At 44.5% G+C, this 22,140-nt stretch overlaps 1 protein-coding gene across 11 annotated transcripts in view; it reads right to left on the reverse strand.

Moving 5' to 3' along the window:
- SORBS1 (sorbin and SH3 domain containing 1) overlaps positions 1-22,140 on the reverse strand; it is a 144,254-nt gene that overhangs the window by 79,008 nt on the left and 43,106 nt on the right. For 8 of the 11 annotated variants that reach the window (XM_009322421.1, XM_009322429.1, XM_009322420.1 and 5 more), the window contains exon 1: positions 3,522-3,654. In XM_009322421.1, the coding sequence (XP_009320696.1) occupies positions 3,522-3,553 (32 nt within the window). In that variant the 5' untranslated portion in view covers positions 3,554-3,654. Of the gene's footprint in view, positions 1-3,521; positions 3,655-12,441; positions 12,553-22,140 lie in introns of those variants that run through there. The other 3 variants (XM_009322417.1, XM_009322418.1, XM_009322419.1) reach the window with 1 other exon arrangement.

The following is a 22,140-nucleotide window of genomic DNA, read 5'->3' on the forward strand; positions in this document are numbered from 1 at the left end:
AGTCATCTTACAGTCATCAACTTCAGAGTAAACAAAGTTTAGCTGCAACCTGAGTTAACTCAGTTCAAGGTCACCATTTTTGGAGCAGGAGGCAGAAAAGAATCTCCTGGGTCATCAGGCCTACTCCCATGCTATTGCAGGCAACTGTGTCATACAATCCTGTGCAAGAACATTTCACGTTCCAGCTTAAAACTGGTAGTTTCCTGCCTCCACTGCTCCTCCTGGAAGCCTGCTCCAGAATCATTCTTCTTATGGCTTGAATGCTGTTTCTGATTTGCAACCTAAATTTAATTCATGAACAGCTACAGCTAAATTGTTTTGCACCAACAATTTTTCTGTTTAAGCAGCTCCTCCTCCTTGCGCTCACCCCCATCCACGCGTTTTTAGAAAGCGATTGTACCTCTGGGTCTTCATTTTGCAAGCCTGTAAACAAGTATTTCCAAAGCAATTGGTCTGCATGTTGTCACCCATCTCATTAAAATCTGGCAAATAGCGGAAGATTTTAAAAGGTTGGCAGTCCAAAGTCTAAACTCTGCTTAATGTCACAGAACCAGAGAGCAAAGCCTACAGCTGACATGCCCAACAGCTGAAAAGCAAGGTTTAAAAGGTAAATCAGCTTTTTTGGTCCATTCTAATTCTGGCCTGTCCACTAAAAACAATTCTACGGTCAGTGCTAGTTCAGATAGTGATTTGATGTCTCCAGGGACCTGCCTGCAAAGAAATAGACTGGAATAATTTCACATCAGTCACTGAACCTTCATTAAGTGACAATGACATATACCTGCAGGGTTGTGGGGCTGAAAAGTGGCTCCTGCTTGAGCCATCAACCTCCTGCTCTGCTACAGACTCAGGGCTTGGAAAACAGCCGTCCAGAGGGTTGTTTGGCACAGAGCGGACAGACGAGTAACTTGACATGTAGTGCATAACCGTTTCCCTCTGGATAAGTTAACTGCCCTTATCAGTAGCCTTACAGTCAAAAACATTTCTTCTCATGACAGTAGATTTTACATACACTGTAACGGGGCTTTGACTTCCTTCCAGTCTGTCATGACTGCCTTCTGGTTTTTTGTATCTGATGGCTGAGATCATGGTGACAGTAGTTGTGCCCCATGTATCATTCACGTCTGCTAAAGAAACAAATGCCTTTGTGCCACACCCATATGCCCAAGCAGCTCACATGTACATTTTAAAACTTCTGAAAGAAAAATAAAAATTTCTAGGATATTTTAAATAAAATCTTACATTCGTCTTAGCAGGAGACACAAGGTTTGAGAGCAGCAGAAGCTGAGATTTCTGCTCAGATTTGTCTGTGATATGTATGCTAACACCTCATTACACGCTTTACAAACAAGCTGATGTACATCCTATACAAGGGAACTCACTGGGCACAGCTCTCAGGCTGCCAACTCCAGAGGGAAAGCTGTAAATGATTTAACAGCATACTGCAACCTGGGACCGTTCAGGACACTTAACTCAACTGAGACTCATACAGGAATTTGGGCAGGGAGCTTGTAACTACCAAAATTGGGATTTATTTACAGTTAAGGGGTAATTAATTCAATGACACCAGATCTACCTTTTTGCAAAAGGGGAATCTTTCAGACAATCTGCAATGGCTGCACCTCGCCAAGAGGATGCTGGTTTTATACTTCAGCTGGAAGAAGTAGAAGATTCATTGAGTTCAAGCTGTTGTGAAACTATTTGCAAGAGCTGTGCAGCTGGGGTGCTCTGCGTACTGCACTTAACTCTCTGTACACCTCTGGTATGAGGCCACTTGTGCCTCTGCAGAACAATTGCTGTAAATAAACAGACCCAAATTCCAGAAGTCCTAATTATGTATAACAATGGATCCACTCAGCTGACCGCTGGATTGAGGGACACAAACACTACATTGCATTTTCTACAGTGAATGGCATTCTATAAATATGATCAATTAGATCATCCAAACAACATCCAGCAGCTTCTCTTGCATGATTTTGTATAACAAAGACTACAAAGACTGTCTTCACCTCTGTCACACACTCCCAAACAGTGAAGTAGTAAATAAGAGGAAGTCGCATTAAGCAGAAATACTAATTAGAGATTGACTAGTATCACAAAGTTCAAATTCAGATTACAAACATTTCACAAAAATGAGGGTAGAGAGAAGATTCTGATGCACCTCTGACATATAAACCAGACACTTTAATGCTATAGACCACCTTATACCATCCCAGACACATCCCGAGATTCCTAGTTGCGTAAGGCAGAGGAATTGCACAGGCATTAATGAGTGCTCACTGTGGCAACCACAAACATTAATTTTTAGTTATGACCTCTGCTAGCACTAGCTGTTTTGAAGCTCTGCACAAACACCTACTAAGCAACAGCTAACATTTTTCAAGGTATACAGGTGATATTCCTACTTTACGCAGAGATGGAAGATTCAGGCCTCTATTCCACGCAACATCTGAAATCAGCTGAGCTGGCACAGTGTAACAAGGTGCATGTTATCAGTCTTACAGGTTGCTTTTTATATTTTCAGAATAAGCAAAACGAGTTTGAGAGTTGGTCTCATTTACACACAACTGCAATGACCCCCAGGGAACCATATAAAGCTAAGTTGAGCCAACGCTTATGGGGAGCCAAGCATACAACACTTCCAACACACCTTTGACAAGCCTAGGGATGCAAGCTGAAATTAGACAGGGTCATTCTCCTTAGCCTTTGCCAACCTGGAAGCATTGCTACACTAGAAAAATTGCCAGAGAACTGATTCATCTACCTGAAGATCAGGCACAAAAAGGTCCCAGCAAAACTCAGAAGGCTGGTCACTGTCACGCATCCAAGGATAGACAGCAAACCTGTGCCTGCCAGGGAATTCAGGCTGGAGTGCTGGCTTGCTAGCCTTGTTGGATTGTGCTGCCGCTAAAGTCACCTACACATTGGAGTGAAGAACACAGTGACCGCTCCTCTACTCAGTACTGAAAATGCTCTGAGAAAACCAAACTGCTGGGTTAAGCAGCAGCCTGACATTCAAAGTGTCTCCAGAAATAGTAGAAAGTCACATTCCAGAAGCCAGTCCTCATTTCAATTCCCTCTGATTCCTCCAGCCTCAGGTGACCAAATTCACATATTACTGAGAACTCCACACCCACTCTCATCACTTTCATTTTAGCAACAGCCTCAGAATCAGCATTCAGGAATTGTTTTCAATCTCTCCTTCCCATAAAAATAGTCAGGAGAAAGATCCAGTCATTAGGGTAAGGAGGCAAGGACCTGCCCATCTCACTTACTGAGAACACAAATCCGTGTAATGACTTCCTTGGTATCTCCTCTCTTTTCAAGCAGCAACTAGAAATACATATCCAAATGAAAGAAGCAATCTGAAAAATCAGTGTGTACTGCCCCAACAGACCTACCCACTCAGTGCACATTAGCATAAGCCACTGCCATGTAAAGTCCTGGGAGCTGAGCTCACAGCAGCTCTAGGAGGGCTAGCTTTGACTAACTGTGACTAAAAGTCATACAGGTGTCCTTACCTTGATTCAGGCTTTTCAGTTAATGGTGCCATTTTCTTAGTCCCTTGATTTCACTCCATAAGAGGCACGAAAGAGTTAAGGAAACCTTTCACTGTGTTGCCCAGTCACTTGGCTGCTGAGGTGTAACAAGAAATTTGTGGAGGCATCTCTCTCTGGCACCCTTAAATACTTTGCTCCTCCTACTGCTGTGCTTTAATTAGACAGCTGGTTCTTAGTCACCCCATCCTGTCACTAGGCTTGCTCACCATCAGCCACCCTCACCCAGCCTGCCTGTCACTCCCCTGCCACTGTCATCACGAAAGACACTGACTCTACCCGCAGCTCTGGAGCTGGGGAAAGGAAAGAGAAAAAGTTTGGAGGTGACACTCCATGGCAGCACGGGTATGGGATGCATTTCAGAAGGGAAGTGACAGGCAGACCTTGAAGAAATATTGAAATACAGGGAAAGTACTTGAAAAAGCACTCTTGTTTTGTTTTTTAAACCAGGCAGCATCTGCATGTCAAGGAAGGAATATTTTCATTAGCACTGGACGTGGCAGCTCTTATTTCAATGGCTAGGAGCTGAAGGGGCAGCTAAAGTTTCTGCACTTGGCAACTGAGATTTGTAGCATAAATACCTGACACGACACAAAGTCAAACTAACTGCCCGCATGGCTATTACATATTATATGCCCACTCCATGGGCATCAAGGGAGCTTTTAAGCCACAAGCTGTACTAGGGTGTCCCTAGAGTGGAGCATCCCCGCTACAGTGCAGCTTGGCTCCCCTTTAGACAATCCAAGACCCGCACTGGAGTGGAGGTGGTGCCAGCTTTTAGGAGGGTGAGGGCATACTCACAAATCCCCAGGTCTGGGCAGCCTGTTGGTAAGGAAGGTGACTAGCAGCACAGGATCACCCTTCCTTCCACGGCGAATGTCTACAGAACAAACGACTGGGGCTAATACTTCCTGAAATCAGACCTTGAAGGTTGGTTCATGCAAGACCAAGGGGTAGCTTAATAGTGGAAATAATTTGAAGGAGACCCTCAAGTCTCTTGATACTGTCCTTTGTCACCAGACCACAGCAACTAGTGCACCAAGCACTGCTGGCTTTCGTGACTGACACTCCTGAGTGTCTCTGTCTGCAGCCTGTCTCTGGATTTTGATTCCTCAAATATGCATGTACAGGCATTGATCTGCTGCCAAACTCACAGATTGAAAAAATGTACTGAAAATTATTGCAAGGCAAGCATCTCAGCATTCAAACAAGACCTAGAAAGCAACACAGATGGCAAGAGTTGCTGATTGCAGAAGGGCATAGAGCAAAGGTTACTGTGTGGGTCAATGCTTACTCTAACTTCAGATTCTTCCAGTAAAATGTTAGTGAAGGACACAGAACAAAGGTCTCCAAATACCTACACACGTAAACCCATACTGATGCACTGTGAAAATGCTGACTGAGGTTCTGTCAGCAACACAAGCTCTCCTTTTTCCTCCCCAATACACCTTTTAGCATCCCAATACTTACCTCCCATCAAATGAAGCATTTAATTGTTAGCCAATACAGGCACAATTCTGACTTGGTATATTGGCTAAGGGGCCAGAAGAGGTTGGAAAATGCTGCTCTATCTTACTTCACTTAAGATCAACCCCATACCTCAGTGTGAACGTGCCAGTGGTAGTTCTAATTACAGTAAACAAAGGGCGCCCGAGCCCATATTTACTACCACGTCCCAAAAGACTAATGCTGGGGAGCTTGTACCTGGCGTTTTTGTTTCATTTACCCCAGCAGATATCGCAGTCTATTTCCAAAATTCAGGTCTGGATCTAGGTTTAGACTCCAGCCCCTTGAAAAGTCAGGTGTATTTGGTTTGGATGGAGGAGGAAGAGGGTTCTTTCAGACATATCAACAGTCAGAATAAAGGATGATTGAAAACAGTATGTTTAGAATGGTCAGACCCTACTGTCCTCTCTGCAAAAAAAAACCCCAAAAACAAAAAAAACCCCATGTTGTTCTCAAAAGCAAACCAGGAAAGCCAACAAAAAAGCCCACAACATTGTCCAAAGTAAGCTGTGCAGCCATTACCAGCTCCAATTACTTGAAACATACTTGTTTATCCAACAGTACACAACAGGAGACCTCCCTCACCACCCAAAGACAACCTCCTTGATCTCCTTCAAGTCTGTTGTGGAGCCTGGACCACATGCGAGTGTGTCAGTTGGAAGCCCTGCTTGCTGCGTAGCAGGGGTTTATAAACAAGCCTCTGATAGTCTGTCTTCTGGTAATAAAAATGACCGTGATTAAAATGTTGAAAGAGTAGAAACCATACTGTAAAAATAACAGCTAGTGAACAAAAGAATGGCACCTAGGGAGAGGCAAAGTAGGGAAGGATCCAGGGGCTGTCTCAGGTCCAAACTTAGATAGGAAAGTTCAGGTCAAGGATTGGGTCTGAAATACTTCTGGTCTTTGCAGGAACCAGCTTAGACAACCTTCAAACAGCTTGGCGAGGAAGGAGGAGTTTCTGCTACAGACAACCACTTGGATGGAAAACTGAATTTTCACAGAATTTGCTATTCCACTTGGGTGGAGAACTAGGAAGCAAGCTTTGCATGGCTGCACGGCCACATAGCTTGGTTGTTTCCAAAGTCAACCTTGAGTGCAGGATAAAAAGCTTTATGAAGCATTGCTGTTTTGCAATCAACCCACAGTAATAGTGTACTATCCACTGCAATTTTCCTGGAACCTAGTGCTGCACAATCACTGCTGTATTTTTCCCCCATAATAGCCATGTCTTTGCGAAACACATCACCATAACAGCTGAAGGAAATAGCAAAAGGGACAAAACAATTTACACAACAAAGGAAGTCTTCAGCATAACAGGGGCAGATGCCAGTTCTAGGATGTTCTGGACCACTGCTCCAGTAGCCACTGGACAAGCCTACCCTCATCATGTCTGTTTTGCTACCAAAGTCATAAACAAATCCTTTCACTGGAGGGAGTGCGTTATTCCAGTTATAAGCTACCCTGGAAAGTCTGCTGCACAAACCATACAGTTTTTGTGTTTTGATAAATGTCTCACAGCCATACTAGTTCTTTTACACCACCCCAATATGCCACAGGGCTGGGCTTTCCAGCCACCAAACAAGGTCAAAGAGGTGCTGTGACATGCAGTTTAGAAAAGGAGGTACTTCTGATAGATCCAGGAGATGCTATGCAAAAGTGATTGAGCTTACTTGGTTCTGCAGATGGAGGACGAAGGCAAGCAAACTTACACCATGCTCGTGCTTTTAGTTCACTTCCCTCTGAGTTCTGGGGTTTGAACTGCAAGACAAAACTCAGCCAAAATAACACACCGCTGCTAGAGTTCCACCCAGTACTGTGAATGAGCACAAACTCATTCACCCAGCATCCTTGTCCTGCTGGGCTGGAGCTTCTGCTTTGTTACAAGAAGAGCCACCCAGGTTCTGGTTAGCATAGTTTTACAGCACCCTCCCTGTTATCAGAGACAAGCCCTAGCTTGCCCCAAAGCTTCCCAACACCCGGATCCCCTTGGATGCCTCAGACCTGAGCCTGAACTCTGCAGCTCAGCCCTCCCCAGCTGAAAGCTACGGGAACCAATGTCACCACAGAAAGCACATAACCTGCTAAGCGTACAGAGAGAACAGCACGGGCTACAAGACAAACTGCTAGAAAATTTTTTCAAACAGCTGAGAAAAGCAAATGCATAATTTGGCTTCCTTGCTGAAGACTGAAGAACTGTCCTAGTATCCCTTCTAGCTGTTGGAGATAAGGGATATGCTGTAGGCTGGTGATCCCTCATTTAAAACAGAAAAAAATACTAGCTGATAGGATCACAGTTTACCAGGATTTGGGATCTACAGCATCTTAAGGGAGACTTCTGTGGGAGGCATGGCTCCCGCTGCTGTCTTCTACTGACTGGAGAACTCAGCAGGAGCTGGAAAGCACTGCCTCACACCAACACAAGCTGGGAGCGATCAGCTGTTTAGTGGTCACCTGAGTAGCAGTTTCTCCCAGCTCCCACTGACCTATTTAAACTCTGATGCGTAAAAGAAAGTACAACCTTGCCCATCTACCTTGAACAGTTGCTGACCCTGGTCCAAGCAATTTTATGGAATTCAGGACCTGCTAAATACAACACTGCAGGGGAAAAACTTAGGGCTCAGCTATGCTTACCCAAGTCCTAAGGAAATTAATGGCACTTACAGCATGCAATCAACAAAGCATGCATCCTCACCTGCACGTAAGCATCTCCAGCCCTTTGTACCCTGTACCGCCACTTACACTCAGGCAAAATGGAAGCAAAACTTGCGTGCTGTGGTGTATGTGCCCGCATGGGACACAAGGATTAGGCTCAGCGATCACTGGATTGTGTGTGGCGGGAGAACCCAGGCGCTGTTCCTCTGCTACAGAAGACCATCAATGGCACATCGTATAACAAGTTTAGTTTAGGCCAGAGCCATCCTTACTGATCCAACCAGCACCTCATTCAATGAAAGGCATTGCTGGCTGTGAAAGTAACAGAATACAGCCCAATCAATATTAAAAGCTTTTGTAATGGCACTAGCTGTTCACCAGTGCTCTTAACCTTTGCGCTGTAGAGCTTAAATTAACCTTAAGGTACTGTCAGGACAAGTGACAAGTGACAGTATGACACACAAGGAAGCTGATTTTTGTAAAATTCTCTCATTTTTCTTCAGACTCAAAATACTCTGATATTTAGCATAATCTCTGGGCCAGCACCTGAGCTTACTGCCTCTTCCAATGACAGTGATTTGGTAGGTTGCGAGGGTGAAAAAGGAGAGATAGGAGTGCAGTAAAGAAGGGAACTAGCAGAACTAGCAGAAGCAACAAAGAAAAACACAGACTGTGCTCTCTCTCTATCTCAGTATTTTCCTGCAATGCTTCTCCCTACACCTTAACTGCTAAAGACAAATGAATATCAAATCACGCTACCCACAGCTGATCCTCTGTTCTCCAGGAACAGAACTACAGAGCCAAAAGAAGCAACATGTCTTCCAGTAGACAAGCCTGGGCATTCATGGAAATTAAGTCCCAGCAGTTCTGCCCAATGTACTTGCTGTGTGTGTCATTAATAAGTAGAGATCCAACCCAAAACACCGGGCTGAGAGAAATTTGGATTTGCCTCTAACTTGGTCAGCTGGCTGGAATTATTAATCAATTATATTTGTAACTATGAAAGCTAATGAGAGGGTAATCTCACCCTTCACAGTCAAAAGTCAATGCCTTTCGGAGTTAATGAGGGTTTAAGTTCCCCTTTCTTGTTGATTCCTCTCCCTCAAACTGCGGCTGCCACAGAGTTTTGAAGGCCTCACTGACTTTAAATCTGTCCTCTAAGGGCAACACTTGGATATAGGTGTATTAAGAGGAAACATACTTGAACCTCTTCAAGGGGACAAAGACAAAAGCTGATCTTCACCCATCCCCTCCCACCACACCATTTCTTGTCAGAGCAAAGAAACAGCAACTGGATGACTAAGTAATGATAATGACTGCTGCTCAGTGCACTGCTGGGCTCTGATTAGATTCTTCTTGGCTTCTAACCAGATTAAAAAAAACATTGGCCATTTAGAGCGGCAGGACTGGCCTATTAGCGTCAGTACAGGGCTCAGTCAAGATGCTCCTGGGTCATTGTCTCTATCCAGAAAGTCCAGACCCTTCACTGTGGTGACTTGGAATGAAGTAAACAAAGATGTTGCCCATCAGGCCATGAGCTGCTCCCACGACCCTCTGCGTCAAAAGTTCCTTAGCCCAAAAAATACAGCTCAACAGGCCTTGGGGAACATCCACCTCCGGAGGCTCGGGAGCATTGAAGTTTCCACATCCTGTACTAACTGCCCTGTACTGAACAGGCAGGAGCTATGAATCTATGAGCAGATTGGGAAGACATTAAGGAAAACATTTGAAACACACTGTCCCTTCCAGCATCTCTGCCTCATTGACTCTCCATCTGTTCCCAAAAGTTCAATGGAAAAAATGAAAACTCCATCTTCCTGCTTTCTATAAACTCACTCCCACTGTTACTGCTCTGGTTTCTGGCACAGTGCTGCACCATTTAAACCTCCTTCATAGGCTAAGATGGGCAGAGCCAGTGTGGAGCTGGTGTGACCAGCTGGCTGGAGACAAAATGACATTCTGGGCAATGCCTTCCTCTAGAAGACATCCTGCTCTGTCCCCAGGGGAAGTAGCAAAAGGAAGACTCCTTGCACCTTACAGCAGCCTGTCTGAGGAACCTTTAGCATTCACTTTAAGCAATGTATTCAGGAACTGAATAAGGCAGCAGCTATTGACCAGCGGGCCCTAGGAAATCTGGCCATCAGTGAGAACAGCAACGCTTCAGCAACCTCTGCAACAGTTCTCTGCATGCTCTAAGGGCAGTTTTTCTCCTTTGCAGGAGAAAAAATTAGAGAGCCTTGGACCTACTCAGTAGCATTTTCCACACTTTGCCTCCCCCACCTATGACAGCAAAAGATATAGCCAAGATTTCCCCAGTGTGTTTTCATAGATTTACTTTGTTTCCTGGTGCACTGGCTAGATATTTCCCCTGCCCCCCATGCCTTTGGTCCAGCTTGTCAGGCCTGGAACTGTTTTGTCTCCGCTAAGTGCCAGATGCTTGGACTAAAGGTCTGAAGTGAATAGTTGATCTGCAGCACGCATTACAGGTCACATTAAAAACCAACACAATGCCTTAATTAGATCTTAAAAAACAACAAATGCAAAATAGCATGGTATACAAGCACTTCCTTGTGTTCCTGTGAGCCTACAACTAAAGGAAAAGAGTCATCAGACTACAGAAAAGCAAGTATTTTCTCTCATATAAAAAGGTAATGTAAAAAGAGCCATTTAGAGCTCCACCTAACCTGGAATGGGGCTAAAGAGTAAGCCATTCTCCTCCAAACTCCTATGTGGGCTATCCAGGCCCTGGTACTCAATGCTATGCACTCCTTGAAGCACAGACGTGCCATGCCTTGATGTCACTTGACAGCCAGTAGGATTGAGCAGGCATCAGGGATAAGGGAAGAAGGAAAGGAGATGTCATCACTTGATTGATGACATAGGTCAGCCACAGCGTAAGCATGAAGCACTGCGACTCCCAGGCATGTCTTTCAGAATCAAGGCTTCTTGGAGATGCTCTTTTTTCCAGATCAATGCCTGACTGCGTCTTTCTGGCTGGAGGACAACTAAGTACTGCATTCCCTTCCCTCTAAAACAGCCAAACTGAGGGGAGGGAACTTCTCTCCCTTTTGCAGCCAAAGCACATGATCATATTCAGCCCTGCTGTAAAACGGCCCATCTCTAGAAGAGACCAAATAATTGTGCCAGTTCAGCAGTGGGGTCCATGAGATTTTGCTTATAAGGCAGCAGGAGGAGAATGACATAAAACTTGGCTTGATACATCCCAAAAGCTTCTCCAGCTTCCTCTCCAACAGCCTGGACTTTCATTCCTCAGAGAGGACTAGTTCATAAAAGACACAGCGCAGTCAGGCTGACAAGATCCTCTGCACGTTCAGCATGCAAGAGACTGATGCAGCCTTATTGGAAGGGCTCTGTATCACTGAAGGAGAGAGATATAAGCAACCCTTGAGAATCACAACGTCAGTATGGATGTGACTGTCATGGAGACAAACATCAGGTACAGTGTTATATGGGAAAGGAGTTGAGATGATCATATGGAGCTGAAATTTGAGACCACCCATGCAGATGACAGGGAAGGGGAGAGACAGGAGAGACTGCTCCCCTGATGCTTTCAGCCTTTTTAGAAACAAAGAAAGAAGTAGCCCAAAAGAGTTGTATTTGCCATTTCTGGGATGCCAAAGATTCAGTCTTCTGTAACGGCTGCTTTGACACTTGCCTTCCTGATCACAAATAGGTTCCATATCAGAGCCATTCTAAGGGGAAAAAATGGTCTCAAGAGCTGGACATGTGAGCCTCAGCCTTGATTGTGTCTAAGACTTCTGCTTCAAGGCAGAGTTCTCAAAGGCTGAGGTGCTTTTGCCTCAGACAAGTAAGAATATCAAACCTTATCTCAGAACTGTCAAGTCTCTTTCAATCCAGGACTTAATCTTAGACCAAAGGGTACCAAAGACCCCACACCATCTCCTCTAAAGAAAACAAATCAGCTTCACCAGTATTTGTAGCTGTCCTGTCTGCAGCTACCCTAAATCTAGCCCTGTAGCCCCTTGGGGATCTGACCTTATCTTATGTCATCAGCTCCATAATTCCCCCCAAACTCTGATCCCACTCCATCAGCTCCTGCCTGCTCTAAACCTACACCAAGCCAAGTAACACATCCCAACACCCACTCAAACCTAACCCAATGGCCTCTTACAGATGAGGCAATGAATCCAGCTCACTATTGCCATGCAGGCAAGCACCAGTGCTAAACCTGGATTTGTAGTCTATTCAAGGCCAACTGCTAAACTTTGGTCTTTATCCTAAAACCTAACCCTCACTCCAATTCCAAAACCCCATTACCTCCATATGTTTCTGACCTAGACTGAGGCACAAAATATTTATCGGCACCAGCATCAAAACAAACAGAAAAGGATGTCACAAATGCAGATAATAAACAAGAAACACATCTGATGGCAGCAAAGGTGAATTTAATCCTTGCTGGGACTGCTATCCAATGCGTCCATGATTCACCACAAAAATAGCACTTGGAGCTTGATCCTCTTTCAAGAACTGGAGCTTTTGACTGGCTCACCTACCAAAAAACCCCATATAATACAGTGGTGCTCTCACCAACATGTAGCTTTCTGCTGCACGACCCAGGTAGGCTGCTACTAGGAAGAAAAACTCCTTCACTGGAAGTGATAGAGATAGACACAATTTTGGTGCCCCAAGTCCGGATGAGGTCTCCAAGTGACGCGCTCCTTCCCCTCCCCTTCAGGGTACTCACGCCAGTCAGCTGGCTGAAGTCTTCAGGCCCAGCTTAGAAGGACAGGATCCTCTGACAGCAACTTCCACTCTGTCTTCTCTTCACATGCAACTGCTACGTAACAGCACATACCTACAAAAGTCAAAGAGGAAGAAAATGCAATTAGTGCCACTAGTCCTGCTGTCCAACACAATTACCGAGAGGGCTGTACCAAAGCAATCAGCCATTCACAGAAATAATATTACTTTTAGATGAAGCAACTCCTTCTGCTTACCATGCAGGAAGCATAGTTAGTATAAACAGCAGGCTGACCAGATCCACATCCTAGCATCCCCTATGTGAGAACCGATATTTACGGTTGTCTCCAGGGAAGGCTGAAACCGCATCAGTTTCAATGTTTTTCTGCTAGAGACACCCACCCCCCACCCACCCCCCCAAGCAGCAAGGACAGCTGAATAGCACAAACACTCACACCTCCCTACAACCTACAGCCTGGTTACTAATGTAAATCACTGCTGATTTCAGCTTAATTTAGTATACTGGTTTGCAAAATGCAGAAAAAGAGAAGTGAATACACATCTTATGCAGCTATCCCTGATGCATAAACAGGCTTGTCCGATACAGAGCCTGGGCTGGGAGCTAGCGGTAACAACAGCCATGAAATGTAACTCCCCACTGCCAGGAATAAAAAACCTCAGAAGGAAAGGCAGGTAGTAGACACATACTAAGAAACATACATCAGGTTGTCTTTGGACAAATTCCTTGGTTAGGGTACACAGCTAGACAGACAGCCACAGAGGCAGAATTCACAGAGGACAACTTATTTTTTTGCATGCATTGACGGTTACTAAATGTGACTATTTAACTCCAGTCCAATATTAAGTCTAAATGGTTAGATTTGACATTGATTTGATAGATGGCTGTGCAGCTTTATTGTTTCACTCAATAACATTAACAGCAGCCTGGCTTTAGTGAAATGTCTTTGCAGTTTGATTTATAACGTAAGTATTGACACCACTCAACTTTAATCATGTCATTTATCAGGCTGAACTAGTCAGCCAGTCACCCTGAGCTTCTTCCGTACTGAGTGGAGAAAGGGGTTCTTCCAGAGGGCAACCCAGCCTCTCTCTACATTGCCTTCTTCATACTTCCCTGTATTCAACAACTTTAAAAAGAACTCGAGGAGACCAACTAGCAAAGTTACATGCCTACGCTGGATGACCGAACAAATCCTCGTGCATGTTTTATTCAAAGCTCTGAGGGGAGTGGAGTCACGTTTCTTTCAACAAGCAATGCAAGACCAGAACCTCTAAGGGCCACCCTGTCAGCCAATAAGCCTCACCAGTTAGATGTCCTCATGACAGTGCAGGTGGGGCATAAACGACATGGAGAAAATAGAAGGTGATGCTCAGAGGTAAAAACTCTCATGGAGTATCAGGGACCTTGCCTGGGAGCCATCTCGGAACATGCTCACAGAGCTCCAATAATATGATGTTTTTACAAGCCTCGAGACTTCTTTCAAGACCTGCTAATATCCCAAACAACAAGCCTAGAAGAACCAGGCTAGTTTTTCAATAAAACTAGAATAGTCCTAGGAAAACATAAGTTGAAACAAGTTAGAGTTTTCTGTCCAGGACAGTCTAGTAGTTTCTTCATCTCCAACAAGTAGAAAGGGATCAATGCAAGGACACACGTTTGAAAGGCTTATTGCTAGTACTGGGAAGAAAATTTCCTATGAAGTTGTCCAGAGTATGCACCATGAGAGAGTTAATATTCCAGTGGCAAGGTCAAGCCTTGGTTTTGCTGCAACACAAGAAGCTGCCCTGGTTGGCATTAACTACAGTTTGTTTGCTTTCCCAACCTGCTCTGTCCTTGCGAGTTGGCAAAAGGCTGAAGCTGGCTGGAATCCCAGCTACCAAAAGCTGCCCAAAGCAGAGAACTCCTTACTCGTCATAAGGACTAAGAGCTAGGTTCAGAGGGGGAGGAGAGAGTAAATGGCACGAAAAGCAACTGATAGAAACTCCTCTGGTGCTGAGAGTTGTTATAACTAAAGCTCTAACCTGGCACATAGCCAGGGAGGGCAGCAAGACACGGGAATACGAATGCAGGTTATGGCTGGTCTGTGCCCCAATCTAGAAGGGAGAGCTAAACATTCCAACTTTCCCCTTGGAAGTATGCCCCACATTGGCTCCTGGAGGACCACAACAAGCTATTTCTGGTGAAAAATCAACGCAGGATTCACAGAAGGATTCAGTTTGGACAAACTTTACGCCCACTGCTGTTAGTGACAAAACTTCCTTCCTGTCAGTGGCAGCAAAATTAGGGCAGCTGACAGTGTCAGAGACGAAGGACACTGCCAAAAAGTTTTCAACATTTTTTAATTTTAATTTTGTTAGACTTCAGCTGTGCTCTAGCTTTATCTGCTGTTAAGAGTTTGATTTCCACTGTGACAGAAAAGTCTGCTGAAACAGTTTCCACTAAATAATGCAAAAGGTACTTGGACTCTTACTGCACAAGCAGCCAGCACACCAGGACCCCAACAGTGACTGAACTGCTCAGCCAGCTACAAAAAGCAGCATAGAACCGCATCAGTGCTCCCACCCGGAAACTTTGAATGAATGCAGCAATGTAACAGGTGAGTGCTGAAATCAAGCAAACTGAGGAGAAACCAAAAAACCACCACAAAACCAAAAAAACTCACCACACTGCTGGTAAAGAAGTTTCCTGTGGGGTTGGGGTTTTTTTTGTTTGTTTAGGTTTTTTTTAAGTAGGGGTTTCCCTAACTCTAAACACTCCCTGAGTTTAGAGTGTTCAGATCCGCAGTCAAATAAATCTCTGTGGTTTAGGGAAAACTGCGGTTTGTGTAGTTCACAAGCTACAGCCTCAGTCTGTCCTGGTACCCAAACCTGCCATAAGGGGCTTTTCAGAGTGGCATGGGAAGGGAACAGCAGGAACAAGATGGGGATGAGCCTAAAGTACAGAAGTATCAAGGTCCACATTTTTATGGGTGTTCCTGGAGGCTGCTCTATTCATGCTGAGGCCTGATACAGTGGCTGACAATACTATGGTAGTGCAGAATGAAGCTATTCAGCTCCTTCTCCCTTTCTCAGATCAGCAGCCAGTAACCTGGCACTTCTTAAAAGGGCTGGACACAGGCCACACTCAAACCGCATCCCCGTGGAGAAAGGAATGCTGCCAAAAGCAAAAAGGAGAGGTGAGAAACAGGAGAAAATTCCTTGTTGCAGACAGTGGCCAGGCATGATCCAGCAAGACAAGTCTATGCGTACACTTGTGAGCCCTGGTAATGGCACCTAGTCACAACTAACCCACTGTAGACATGGATATCAGCTCAGCACGCTGCTATTCTTGCATTAATTTTCCACACTTCACAGCTTGATCTCACACACAACCAAGCAGACAGCACAGCTTCCAGTATCCCCATAGGCAGCAATGGAAAACACTGTCCAAGTGATCTCACACCTGAACACGACAGGAGGGCAGCACACACACAGCCTCGAGCTCAAGAACTGGAGGCGCCAAGCAAAAGAAACATAGGAGTTTCACATTGTTTTCAAGGTAAAAAGAGAAAGGGGCTGACCCTGCTTGACTTCATCATGTTGTTTGTACAGCACCCTGTGCTTTGGGCACTGAGCTGCAGAATCAAAGCAAGTACAATGGCAATGAAAACATAATCAAACACACCAGTGTGGGGCGAGCTTTGCAATGGAAAAGCAAAGGGGTTGGAAAGAAAAAAAAAAAACAACAAATGGTACTCAGATCTAAAGGCCATTTAGAAAACAACAAATTTAAGCAGCTCTGTAAGACTAGGAGGATAAAAATATTATTTTGCCATTGTCCACATAAGAACAGGCGGCCCCTTTTCCAAGGAGTTTAAATGGACAAGACAGATGAAGGGGAAACAGATGCGTGGATGAGAAGTGATTTGACCTGATCACATAACACCGGGATCAGTGCCAGGAACAAACTGTAGCTCCTGCTTTCCTAGCACAATGCTCTTTTCACTGGTCTATACTGCCTCTAAGGCTGGAAATCGACACCCATCTTTTGAAGGTGTTTCCATTGAAAACTGCTTGTCACCATCCCACCTGCTGGAGGTTACCACTCCCCGCAGTGCTGGTAGCAGAAGCATTCATGTGAGCACTCCATAATGCGCAGAAGGCAGAATCCACCAAGTTAAACTGAACAACCAGTGAAGATAAATTAAGCTCATCTATTTTCTTGATGCTGATCAGACAGTGCTCACATGCACTCTTCAGCTGGCAAAGCTACAAGTGAAGTCAACCATCAGTATCAGTACAGCAACAAGCAGCAGTGTGTAAGGGAGGACAAGGGTCCCAGTCTTCAACCTGAGCAACTGTTGCTAAGTTGGTCTCAGATATGGTTATGTTCTTTCACTCTGGAAGTCATAAGACTTGTGGTTCAGATAAGAAGAGCTATCAATGGATCTTTTAAAAATTTCTTATCTGAGCCACTCCATCTTGTGAGTTCTAGCTTAGTAAGTATCAAATACAACAAAAAAGCCATCCTCAGCTAGTGCAGCAAAGATCAGATTCTGGTAACATTTTTGCTAATGTCAATCAATAATAATACTGAGAATCAGCCTGTTATTGATAAGCTATCTCTAATGTTATTGGCTTTTGGATAGTTTATTAGATTTTACCAAACAAACTGTTTGTATGCTATCTATATGGACTGCTTAGGGACAGATGGACAGAGTTCAGCCTGCGTCTACAGACTGGAACGACTCACAGAACATTGCTTTGGGCCAACAGGAAGAGTGGAGACAACAGTGATGCTGTTGCTAATCTACATGCCAGGCCAAATCCTGCAAAAGCATGTGACTCCCAGTGAAGTCAACAAAAGAGGCACAAGTACATTCCAGGGTAGATCCTGGTCTCTAAAAACTGTTTTAGATTTTCTCCAATATAAAAAAGAACTCTTCTAACTGACAGACCTTTCACCTTAGAGAGCTTACATAAACCGGTGGCTTTCCTCATCCACTGCTCAACAAACATGACCCATATAGTATGTGATCTCCAAATATAAATTCCTCACATGGACTACTGGGGTTCAACTCTGTTGAGAAAACACTGTCAGCACATAACAGATTAGCTCAAGCTGCCTTCTCAGAAGAAGCAACTCTTGGCTGCTGCTGAAATTCCTCTTTCGGGTTCGTTCAGCCCATGCCCGAAAGTCTGCCTTTACCTGCCCAAATGAGTCAGCAAAATCCATTTCACCTCTTCTCCAACGCAGTGCAGGCAACGCACCGCTTCACGGCACAGGCAGTGCACCCTGTCTGGCAGCAGTGCCAACCTGGTGCAGAGCACCCCTCTTTGCTCGGGTGTGCCTGTCTTTCTGGTTGGGCATACCAGCAGGCAGCATACCAGCAGTGCTTTGCAGAGAGAAACTGCTCAGAAGCAGCTAATATATATATATACACACCGGTAAGGAATACAATAATGCAGCCTTCCCCCAAAAAACACGTAGGCATGCAGGAAGCCGGAGAAAATGGTCGGTGGCAGCTCTCAGTCTAACACGGAGTTTAAGAACACATCTGCACACAAAGGGAGAAGAGAAAGGGATTTCTACGGAGGAGGTATCCCGGTTTCTCAATTCTTCTGCATCTCCAGATCAAAGCTGAGGACAGGAATAAACAGAAAACAAACACACACTGCAAAATAAAGGAACAAAGTCATGGTACATCTTCACAACAATCACAGAGAACCAAGCTTGTAGATCAACACTGATCCACTCTCAGATTTGGTCCTTAAGATGTAATTTCAGCAATGTGCAGTTGCTTACACCTACAATTCATTGGTCACCTCTTGAAAGGAGGAAAAAAAAAAAGGTGTCACCAACATAGAATCATAGAATCATTAAGGTTGGAAAAGACCTCTAAGATTGAGTCCAACCGTCGACCCAACACCACCATGCCCACTAAACCATGTCCCTAAGCGCCTCACCTACACGTCTTTTAAATACTTCCAGGGATGGTGACTCAACCACTTCCCTGGGCAGCCTGTTCCAATGTTTAACCACTCTTTCAGTAAAGAAATTTTTCCTCATTTCCTCATGTAGAGGCTGAACAGAAAGAACAACACTGCAGCGACGCCAGAGTTTAGGGCACATTCTCACTTTGTCGCCATTTTCCATTAGCTAATATTGTCAGCTCCGCAGAGGTGAGATATGATTTACCCCAGAGTAATGCCATCCAGATACAGAGGTTACTCTCGACTGACCCCAACCTAAGTGAGATTAGAGTCAACCCCTCCCCTTCCCACCTCTTTCATCACCTCTATATTTAACCGCAGATTAACTCATTTCCTCTTTCCACATGTGAGATTAAAGTGCACCGAGTGCTGTCAGCTCAAGCAGAGCCTCAATGCATCCTCATGTAAATCATCACTCAGTACATGTATTAAAGCATGTCAAGGAGGAGAATGAGTCACACGCTTCATACAAAACTAAACAGTTGCTTCTCAAGAAGTAAAGCTGGCAGGCAGCCCAGGCCCCAAAATAGTAAGAGATACCTCCAATTCTAATCTTCCCCCGTCTGTTACATAAATCTTAAAGACATAAGAAGTGCCACTATTTACCAACGTGTTTGAATGAAATGTGGGTCAGTGACCAAGGCAAAGGGTCAAACACATAGTGACTTGGCCTCCGGGCACTGTGTTGATTACACTTCTCCAGGAGGAAACAATAGCCCCTCATTCCATGGAGAGGGGGAAAATAATGCAACAAAATCTCACCGAGGTCACGCTCACCATGTTTGGTTCAAAAAGAACAATATAATTCTCAGCTTAGAAAAAAGAAACCACAGCAGGGAAGGGGGAGAGAAAGAGAAGGCAGTGAATGATTTCCCCACCCTGTGCAGTATCACTCATGAAGGGCTTTGTACCAAGGACAAAAATGCTACAGTCGGGGAGAGAAGTACTCCACGTGGGGAGAGGGGCAGCAGCCACAGCTCTGGGGGGTGCAGGGATCCCACCCTTGCTGGGTCACAGCACTGCTGCGTTCTGACCCTGGCCATAGCCAGCACCCAGTACTCCCATGGAAGGCAGGTGCCTCTTCCTCTTGCATTCTCCCTTTGTGTCTTAAGAACGCCGTGCAAGGAAGACAGTATTTTATTTCTACCTGACTCCTCTGCAAATCACCTAGGAGCCCTAAGGTAATAAGATCTTTATCACAGCTTGAGGCAAACGTTAAGTGGCTGTAAATAAAGCTGGGACTTTAAATCCAGCCACATGAGTTAACTCCATGGTGAATATAATTTTTCACAGCTAACAACTATGGTAATGAATTTTACCTCAAGGAACACAGAAAGGGTGAAGCATGCAAAATTCAGAATAAGTTTCTTGCCTTAGATTTTTTATCAATAATCCCTTAAAGTACAAGCACTTATTTTCCTCATCTCCCTAATGCTAAAATCTCTCTTGTTCTAACGCTTCAGGGGACAAGGCCCCCTTAATTTTCAGTGGCTGCAATAACAGGTCTCAGTATATCTGCCAAGAATAATAGAAAATCAATGCAGACAGCGAGTGGGGAAACATGCAGAAGAGCCACTGGCATTTGCTTCAGCAGAACAGCTGGAATAAGTTCTCAGTTCCCCTTACTGTATCCTCCAACTGCACTGCCTGGCAAAGGGGGCTATTAAAGGAAAGAATATGCTTACGACAAGCTTATGACACATCTCAAAAGCAATCACCGTGTCTCCGTTATTCAAGAAACTCCAGAATGACAAACAGATGGAAATGAGAAGAGGAACAGTGGAATGACATAAAGAGGGTTTGGCTATAGATTGCAGGAGCAATGGGGCATGTCAGGCAGATGTACCATTGCCAGAGCAGAATCTGTCTGATCTAACGCAGAGTCTGCATTGCCTGTGAATGAAATCACAACATGCTGGACAAAGACAGACACGACTTACGATTTGGTGCTGCTGTGCATATACCAAAAGAGAGACGATCATACACCAAAATATAGAGAACAAAGGGTAAAGTGGCTGAATTCTCCCATGACAAGAAAGACCTACTCTGCAGAGATCAATAACCATTGTGGTGGTGGTGATTCTCTTTCAGCTCAGGCATTCCCAGAGGGTTATAAATAGGTTGCAATGATTTGCAAACATCTTCCATTTATTTAAGGGGAGATGTTGGGCTGAAGGCGTCCTCAAATCTTTTTTTTCTGGCAGTATGAGGTCACTGTATAAAATTTATGGCAAACTTAGGACACATCTCAAAATCAATAGCAGGCTTCCAGTGATTTGAGAAACTGTGAAATGCTGAACAGATGGAAATGAGAAAAGGAACGGTGCACTGCATGGGGTCACTATCAGCTCACAGAAAAGCTGACACAGGCATACTGTCCATGAGCTGTGTAACTGATGTGAAATGCCCCTCTGCTTTCTCTGTACATTAGCTCCATGTTGTGATGAAACTGCAAGTCTCTCTCATGGAAGCAAGTCACATTGCTTGCTTCTACCCCCGTCTGTGCATATGCTTACACCCCCCCCCGCGTTTGCATATGTGCCTATTTTATTTTTCCACTGAGACTTTATAAATGGAGTTCTTTTTCTCTTTGTTGCTCTTCTAATTCAGAAATTAGACTCAGACCCTGAAAAACATGATCTGTTCTTGGCAAAACAAAGGGCAAATGCTAAGGCTTTCAATCAGGACTACAGGAAAAGAAAAATGCTTCCTGTTCTAAAGAACAAATTCATGTTTCATATTTCTTTAAACCTCATGTTGTTTTGATGTCTTTGTACATAAGAGAAGAAAAGAATATTTATTGTAATCACTATGAGAAAAATTCTCAAGAGATTCCCTGCCAACTCTGTGTCTTGTGCTTGAACACTGCAAGTGACAAAGTAGCTGGCAAAGTTACATCAGGTATGATTGCATACTTAAAATGGGTGAAAACTTCTCACTAAGAAACATCTCCTGCTCAGACAGCCTTTCTAGGAGTCTAAAACCGATTAAACAGCAGCTCTCAGAGGATCAGTGTTTGGGCCAGGGCACACCGAGTTACAGCTACTACTCACTACAGGGCACTGCTCTGGGATGCTGAAGGGGGGAACACAGAAGGCAGTTTCAAGGCTGCTATGGTTGCTGCTGGACTGTGCAGCACCCTGCCTACGGTGGTAGGGCCCCACAAACATGATCTAAGATAATTCCTGCTTGTCTCGAGCACAGGAAGGGAGTAATGGAAGGAGCAGCCCTGGACCAGGTACCTGGAAGCTGTTATTAAAGTCCTGGGGACCACATCGTTACCTGGGCTGGGATTCATAATGCTCCAGGCAACAGCCCAAGAAGAATCAGGCAGACTCTTGGAGCAGCCATCCAGAAAATCTGGCTCTCTAACCAGTGTATAATTAAATAATACCGAGGAACCTTGAAAGATTAGACAACTGAATCAAATCAATGCTTAAGAGACTAAAAATGACAAACATACATTGAGGTTACATGGAAAGATTAGAGGAATACTTAGCTGGAAAAGATAGAAGGAAAGAAGAAAAGCTGATTGATTTCACGTTGCAAGTGAAATAACGAATGAATAATTGTGAAGCAAGATTGGGATGTGCTGATTTGTCTTGCTCCATGATATAAAAAGGCAGTAAATGTAATAGATGTTCTTTTATAAAAATAATTTTTAAAAGGTGGCATAGAATCAGCCTGAGGAATTTATTACCACAGGGCA

This window comes from Pygoscelis adeliae, unplaced genomic scaffold (genome assembly GCF_000699105.1).
Source record: "Pygoscelis adeliae isolate BGI_AS28 unplaced genomic scaffold, ASM69910v1 Scaffold244, whole genome shotgun sequence".
Taxonomy (NCBI): domain Eukaryota; kingdom Metazoa; phylum Chordata; class Aves; order Sphenisciformes; family Spheniscidae; genus Pygoscelis; species Pygoscelis adeliae.